General features: G+C 39.3%; 1 protein-coding gene across 1 annotated transcript in view; it reads left to right on the forward strand.

Annotated features, from left to right (window-relative positions):
* The window catches only part of Dct (dopachrome tautomerase), a 34086-nt gene extending 26226 nt beyond the window's left edge, over positions 1–7860 (forward strand). The window contains exons 7-8 of the mRNA XM_047554039.1: positions 2830–3031; positions 7688–7860. Of these exons, the coding sequence (XP_047409995.1) occupies positions 2830–3031; positions 7688–7860 (375 nt within the window). The remainder of the gene's footprint in view (positions 1–2829; positions 3032–7687) is intronic.
* Positions 7861–8270: the final 410 nt, after the last annotated feature.

The raw sequence follows: 8270 nt of genomic DNA on the forward strand, positions 1-8270 counted from the left end.
TATGTTTCTTAAACGCTTTATTTACTTATTTGTTATGCAGTCTTAAAGTAACAGACATGCAGTCGCTGTCTGCTGAGCAGCACAACACCTTGGTGAGTTCTAGAAGAGCTGAGGTATCAGAGAGGATGGTGACCCCCTGTTTGGGATTTTTGTGGGCTCAGTCTGGGGGGGTGTTTTTTGTTTTTTAATTTGGCAGGCGCTAAATGGCATATGAAGATGTTCTTTCCGATTCTAGGTTTTATAATCTTCCTCACTCCTAATCTACTGAGAAGATCTACACCTGTGCTCAGGGATGCATTATATACACTTCATTATTGATGAAATAAAGTGTGAACAAGGTGGCAAAACACAGCTCATAATCAAATCTAAGATGGTTCTAGCACTGATCCTTTCTAAAATTTTTGATGATTCCGTGGTCAAGTGTGACTTGGGACAATTCTGTCTCCAGGTAGGCTCTCTTCTCACATCACCTTGCTTCTGTCTTCTCAACCTGCTTATGATGTATATTGAACTGGTCAACACACTCACAGCAGAACTCTGCAGACTTCTGTTTGTGTCTATTCAGGGTTTAATCTATAAAGGCTTTCTTTCTTAAGGGATTGATACCTGAATTTCTAGCCCTCTTGCTATTTTTCTTCACATGCATGATCTTGTGTATAATGTATGTTGTATACACTTCATGCATGCTTATGTATATTTGGATTCTATGCTACCATATAAATCTAGGCAGAAGTGAGGGTTGCACATGTAACTCCTTCAAAATGCTGGAAAAATACTTTATATTCTTTTCAGGGTTCAATGATAGGGGAGATGGGGAAGGATAGAGAAATTTAGAGCAAAATGGCAAATAAACCATCTTGCTGAGTTCTGCCTAGAAAACACTGTTAATGTTCAAATGTCTTTTCCACCTATAATTGTGTCTTAGTCAACTCAGGCTGCTATAACAAAAATACCATAGACAGGGTAACTTCAACAACAAATGTTCATTTGTTGTTCTGAAGTTCTGGAGGCTGGGAAGTCCAGCAGACTCCATGTGTGGCGAGGACCCTCTTCTTGCTGTGTCCTCACATCACTGGAAGCAAGAAGAAACTCTCTGGGGTCTCTTTTATAAGGGCCCTAATCCCATTTACAAGGACTCCATCTTTATAATCTTTACCTTTCTGAGGCCCTACCATTACATTGGAGGTTAGGATTTCAGCATATGAATTGGAGAGGTCACCTACTTTCAGTCTAGACAGGAGACAATTTCTCATGTCTCACTAAACTATTCCCAGTAAAAGAACTTAGCCAGCTAAGTAGATGCCTGGGTGTTGTTTAACTGTTACCTACATATTACATATGGCTTATTTAGGGAAATCTGAAAGCTACCTTCTGGTTATATACTGCTTCAAATTCTTGGTACAGCAAAGGAAGGATAAATAAATATTTCCAAAAAATAACAAGTTTGATTACGTTTAAAAAAAATTACCATTAGGAATTCTCTCATTTAGAAAGACTACTGACCTACCTTCTTATGTATGCCTTCTACCTTAAGTTCAAACTTGGAGTTTTCATGTGCACCTGTGTCTGTATCTACCATATGACTTAAGTGATCACCTCTGAATTTCCACTTTGGTTTTGATTCCTAGAGGACTGGAGCAGCGTCATGTCCTCTCCTTGGGGAACTGGAAACCTTCCCCTAAACATGCTATAGTAAGCTGGAGCCTGAGACTGTATCCAGGCCTTTCCCCATAGTTCTGGTTAACCACTTATTGCTGCATAAGAAGTCACCACAATGCTTAGTGGCTCGAATCATCAAGAATCATTCCATTTCTCATGATTTCTGTGGACAGATTTGGGAAGGGCTTGGCCAGACATTTCTGGCCTCTGGGTCTCTCAGGTGGTAGCAGGTGTTACAGCAGCTGTGAACTAGCCAATCATTTTCCCTTTTCTTGAAATCTCAGGGCTTCTAAATGGGGTCTTTCATGTGGGTTGGTTGGTTTAGGTTTCCTCACAGCATGGCTGCCTCAGAACTGTTGAACTTCTATGGTGGCCCTGGGGTGTCAATCCCGGGGCACAGGAGGAAAGAGAAGCAGCCATCATTCCTGAACTCCATGAATTTGCAGTCTAGGAATGAAAGAACTCTAACTGCTAAGTACAAAGTCTTGCATTTATATCCTGTTGTAAAATCAGGGCTGTACAAATGGAAATTTTGCTGTTAATATTTTAAAACATGTAATTATTGCTGTATTTGAAAAGGACTTTAACAGCTTCTCTGAGAAAATAAAAATGAGCGCTATGTGCATTACAACATCTTTTGATTTTCTAATGCTTCCATAGCACCAAGAATTCAAGTGAGTGGTTTATAAAATGAATAGATAGAAGGGTGTTCCTAATGAGGCAAATTTAAAAATTCTTTTAAAAAACTTGGAGTTTTGTTTCTTTGTTTCTTTGTTTTTTTTTTTTTACTCTTTGTTTATAGTACAATACTATAATATTGTCACTGTTCCTCTTTTCTATTAAACCAAACATCTGAATATCTACTAGAGTATAGATCTCATCATACTTGCTGTATTTTTTTCTGAAATTAATAATCAACACACCCATGATGAAGGTCTCAAATATTCACAAAACAATGTTAAATCTGTAACATGAGCTTTCATTTGTTCACTTGACAAAGGGTTTACAATCTTGTTTGGAGAGAGATGTCCACACATCCCTGAAAACTCAAGAAAAAATGCCAGTGTGTATGTCGCCAAGGATCAATTGGGCACACAGTAGCTCCAGTCTGGTGAGTTGGTTGGAATGGGCCCTTCAACATTAAACGCCATGCTGTGCTGTCTCTTGCAGGTCCTCCACTCCTTTACTGATGCCATCTTTGATGAGTGGATGAGAAGATACAACCCTTCTGTGGATGCCTGGCCTTGGGAGATGGCACCCATTGGCCACAATCGGATGTATAACTTGGTTCCTTTCTTCCCTCCCGTCACTAACGAGGAACTCTTTTTAACTGCAGAACAACTTGGCTACAGTTACGCCATTGATCTGCCAGGTAACTAATACAGCTTCTACACGGGTGATTCATTCAACTTCTAAAGGCGCTTACTTTCTTTCTTTCTTTTTAATGTAAACCAAGACCTTTAATTGAAGCATTCAGGTCTAGTTAAGTTTATTGGCTATTTTCTGAAATATATGCATTTAACAAGATGAGTCGTTAAACTACCAATTAAACATCAGAAAGGCACTAGTTGGCACCCTGTTGTTCTAGGGAACTGAAAGTTATTAAGAGACCTTATTTCACAGAGGAACTATTGACACCCCCACCCTATTTGACAATTCTATCAGAATTAATCAAATTAATCGAAAACGGCTCTATAGTTGTTTCAAATGTCCAACCAATAAAGTCTAAATGAACTAGCCACATGTGACCAGGACTAGCAGGACATAGAGATCCTTGCTTGAAGGTGGGGCTGGGATTATGGTGAGAGGAGTATGGGATTTGCCTGGAGCACAAAATTCAAAGGGAGGCCCAAGTTCAGTAATTGTTGTAAGTAGTAATATCAGGCAGTATTTTAAAAGACCAAAACGAATGCAAAAGCTTAACAATGAGTAATCATCATCACACTTTTGAATGTAGACAGACTGTTGTGTGGATCTTTTACACACATATGTTACTTTGTAACTGGATCAGTCATTTTCACCTGCCTGCACTGTGCCCCCTGCAGGGGTAGTTTTATGACGGTTGACATTGGCCTGCCCCCAGATTGGGCTGCTGGGGGCTCTATGTGATGTTTATAAGTTAATGTTTTTCTGAGTCATGGTTTTAAATTGTAGATCTTTTATTGACTCATCTCATTCAGTTCCAAATGGGAGGATATTTTACTCAGCAGATACAGGGAAATACTATTTTCTTCTTGCCCAGACCTTAATATGGCTTCACATGCCATTTTAAGAATCTTAGGAAAGTTTGAGAAAGGAAAGATAAGAAACAACCACCACAAAAATATCTGAATTTGTAAAGAAGTCCCCCACAACAACCATCTGCTGGTCACTCTCCCCCATTTGTGTCCATTTCATCTTCCCAAAATCTCAGTCTACACAGAAATCAAGATGATTTCTGAGCTCCCCTCTGTCTCTCTGTGACCTCAGTCTTTCAGGCACTAGAATCTGTCCCCAGTTTTTTCACCTAGCTCTGCATCTACTTATTCTTCTTACCGATCTGAAGTAACTCTGAGTAACTGAGGATGTGTCTTTTCAATTTCTTTGTCTTTGCCCTGGGGAGAAACAAAATATTACTTGAGAATTCGGAATGTGCTTTCTGACCTGTTTCTATATCCTCTGGTGACAATTGATTAACAGGTATTATCTGAGACTAAAATATACCCATAATGTGCTAACTCATCAGAAGATACAAATTCATGTTCACTTACTGTTTTGACAATGACAACTACAATTCCGCCTGGGCAGATTTAACTATAAACAGTAGGGGACTAAAAATATGTTTTCCTTGCTAGCTCTTAGGTTCACTGAGAGGTGCCCAGCAAATGAGAATGACAGAAGGAAGGTCAACAGGAGAAGAGGCATATGTATTTAATTTGATGCTAGTTTTGATGTGACCTGGGAGGCTTAGTTGAAAGGAAGTGAAGAGCCGAAGAAGTAGATAGACCTGAGAGCTTACATACTGTTTTGTACAAAGGACAGGCAGTTGTGGAGATGAGAAAGACAAAGGATAAAGGGGTTTGGGCTTCCAAAAATGGCACTCTGTAGGAAGGTAAATGTATGGAGGAAACTACCAGAAGAGGAGGGCTTGTCTGAGCAAGGTCTGTGCAGGCCCTTGGAAAGCTTCTTTCTGCATCTGCTAAATCTTAATTGCCTTCATTTGAAGTCACCCTCATGCCCAAGGGGTCTGTTCCAGGGAGGCGTATTTTGGGTTGAGGGACTGGAGTATACCTTCTCGAAGGAGGTGCGTCTTGAACTAGGTTTGAAGGACTAGTAGATAGACAGAGGAAGGTGAGAGCATGTTTCAGACTGAAGAAGGAGGGGAACAAACAGGGAAAAGCAAGTGTGGTCTAGGCAGAGGGCTGTGTTTTCTGTTTGGGCTCAGAAAAGCATCCCTCGAAGTGAGACACCTGGGCTTTGCGAGTTTTGAACTAAAGGAGAACAGAGGTCTCTCTGGCCTTTCCCCACCCCCTCCCTGCATCTCACACTCCTTTTCCTCCCAAAGTTCAGGAAGGACTTTCTCTGAAATTCCCCATTCCACCTGAAGGCCAGGTCCTCCAGAAGATGAACTTGCAGAACAAAGACTAGAGGTGACATCACATTCAGAGCCTGGTGAACTTTGTCCCAGATTACTGTCTGTTCTTTGGGAGAATTAATCTCTCTTAAAATCATTTGCTCTTTCCACCAAAGTTGGCTACAGCCCCAGTTCCCTTCCTTCTGCAAAGAGGGTATGTGGGCATCAAGATGGCCTTTCTCTTAGCTTCATGCCACCTGCGACTCCCTTGTACGTATATGTTCATGTTTTTATGCTGCTTCACTTGTTAATCTGTCCATTGTTAGTTTGTTTTATAAACTCAAATTATCAAACCTTCAGAGAGTGGAAGAAAGTTCCTTTCACCTCGACACCTGGTTGTAGTGGAGGGCCTGGGCAGAGGATTACTGTGAATTAAGGCCTGACCTATAAGACAGCTGATTACAGAGGCCCTCATGAGCCAGGCAGAACCCCAGTGAGATACCATCTCATACCCAGTAGGGTGGCTATTATTAAAAAATCAGGATATAGCAAGTGTTGGCAAGGATGTGGAGAAATTGGATCTCTTGTGCATTGCCAATGGGAATATAAAACAGCATAGCATAGCCCCAATGGGGAATTCCTCAGAAAACTAAATGTAGAATTACCATATGAGCTAGTAATTGCACTTGTTGGTATATATCCAAAAAAATCAAAACAAGTGTCTCAAAGAGATATTTGTACATTCATGTTCCTAAGATTATTATTCTCCATAACCAAAGGTAGAAGCAACCTAAGTGCCCATCAGTTGATGAATGGATAAACAAACCATGCTATATAAATACAATGGAAAATTATTCAGCCTTTTAAAGGAGGAAAATTCTGTTATGTGCTACAACAAGAATAAACCTGGAACACATTAAGCAATGAGAAATAAGCTAGACATAATAGGACAAATATTACATGATTCCACTTATATGAGAATATAAAACAGTCAAATTCATAGAGACAGAAGACTGGTGGTTTTCAGAGGTTGGGGAGGGATGAATAGGGAGTTACTATTTAATGGATGCAACATTTCAGTTTTGCAAGATGAGAGAGTTCTGTGGACAGTTAATGGCAATGAAGATAATGGCCACACAACAATGTAAAATGTCCTTAATGCCAATGAACTCGATTCAAAAGTGGTTAACATGGTAAAAAATTGTATGTGTATTCCACCACAATTAAAAAAATAAATGTACAATGAGTTGAAATGCATTTTGCTGTCATGTATAACTAATTAGAACAAATAAAAAATAAATAAATCATTAAAAAAGGTAGGTAGAGGATTTGGACAATACTAAAAGGCAATCGTTGGGAGTGCCTTAATAAAGAAAAGGCAGAATAAAAATCTGTTCTAAGAAGATGTAACTGGCTGAGTGTGGTGGTGCACACCTTTAATTCCTGTAACTCAGGAGGCTGAGGCAGGAGGATTGCAAGTTTGAGACCAACCTCAACAATTTGGCAAGGCCCTAAGGACTTTGTGAGATCCCGTCTCAAAATTAAGCTGAGAAAAAGGTCTGGGGATATGGCTCAGTGGTTCAGGGACCCTAGGTTCAATTCTCAGTTAAAAAAAAAAAAAAGAAAGAAAGAAAAAAAAAAGAAAAGAGGAGGAGAGGAATACTACTACTAATGATGATGACGATGATGGAGAAATCTGGTCAGGATGGGCCATGGCCTCTGTGGGAAAGAAAAGAACTAGAAGGATAATATTATATTTAGATGAATGTAAGGTATAGAACAAGCCAATTCAAAGAGACTGAATTTTTAGAAGAGCCGATCATGGGGAGGATAATTTTTTAAAGAAATGACAAATAGTTCTAAATATATTAAAAATGAAATCACTCATATTGTGGAAGAGTGCTTCCACAATATAAGTGAGTACAGGATTAGATTTAGTATCCGGAACATTCAGATTTTATTTACAACTATTTAAATGAGCTACAGCTCTATCTACTTGCACTATTGAATGCCTCTTGTTTTAAGAACCAGTCTGATCCCTTTCACATTTATCATCTATAAAAAAGGCAGAGACAAAGCAGATATTCCTACCTGATGGTTGTATATTTAGAGGTTATAACTCCCCCGATACCATTTTAGCATGCATTTTCACAAATGAGTTTCTAACTTACAAAATAGTCATATACTTCCTTAGAAGGTTTATCTCCACAAAAGCACTTATTGTTAACAAAATTTTAAAATGTGGTAAGTTGTATTTGAATAATGGGGTGCCATTTCCAACTTCCTGGAGAAAGCAATTGTGGACATGATCAACAATTTGTGAAGAAAAAAAGATAAATTGCATTCTACAGGGTAGTTTTGCTTTATCAATGAAAATGCATGTGATAGGCAAACAAGTTTATTCTTCTCTTGTCTAAGAGTATTCAGTGAATGGAAATCCTGATTGTGAAACTTTCTCTTCTGCTTCAATTTCAGTGGCAGAAACTCCAGGTTGGAGCACAACCCTCTTTGTGGTGACAGGGATGCTGCTGGCTGTGGCGGGTCTTTTTGTGCTGTTGGTGTACCTTCAATACCGAAGGCTTCGGAAAGGATACACACCTCTGATGGAGACTCATCTAAGTAACAGGAGATACACAGAAGGATCTTAAGATGCTCAGACTACATCCTAGAGAAGGGTTGACATTCTGACATTCTCATTATTGACAGTAATGAGACAAGCCTTCACTGTTCTTTAATTGAAGATCTCTGGCTTAGCTTCTCCTATAGTGATATCATCCCAAACACAGAAGATGCTTAGCTATAGGTTCTGGTTTGCTTTATTTAACAAACCCAAGCTAAAGTACTTGGGTCCTATCTCTATCATCAAATTGAGGTAGAGTTGACAGTTTGTGTTATCTGACAAGAATTCCCCAAATGGAAAGCACCAAAAAAATAAACAAATGAAGCCATTAAGTGGATTCATTTAAATTTGCAGTGTAAAGACTGTAGTCCCATATTGCTCAGCCCAAGTGTCTTTGGCATGGAAGTGAGAAGTGTGTATCAATTAGATTTTCATTAT

This window comes from Sciurus carolinensis, chromosome 5 (genome assembly GCF_902686445.1).
Source record: "Sciurus carolinensis chromosome 5, mSciCar1.2, whole genome shotgun sequence".
In the NCBI taxonomy this organism is placed as follows: domain Eukaryota; kingdom Metazoa; phylum Chordata; class Mammalia; order Rodentia; family Sciuridae; genus Sciurus; species Sciurus carolinensis.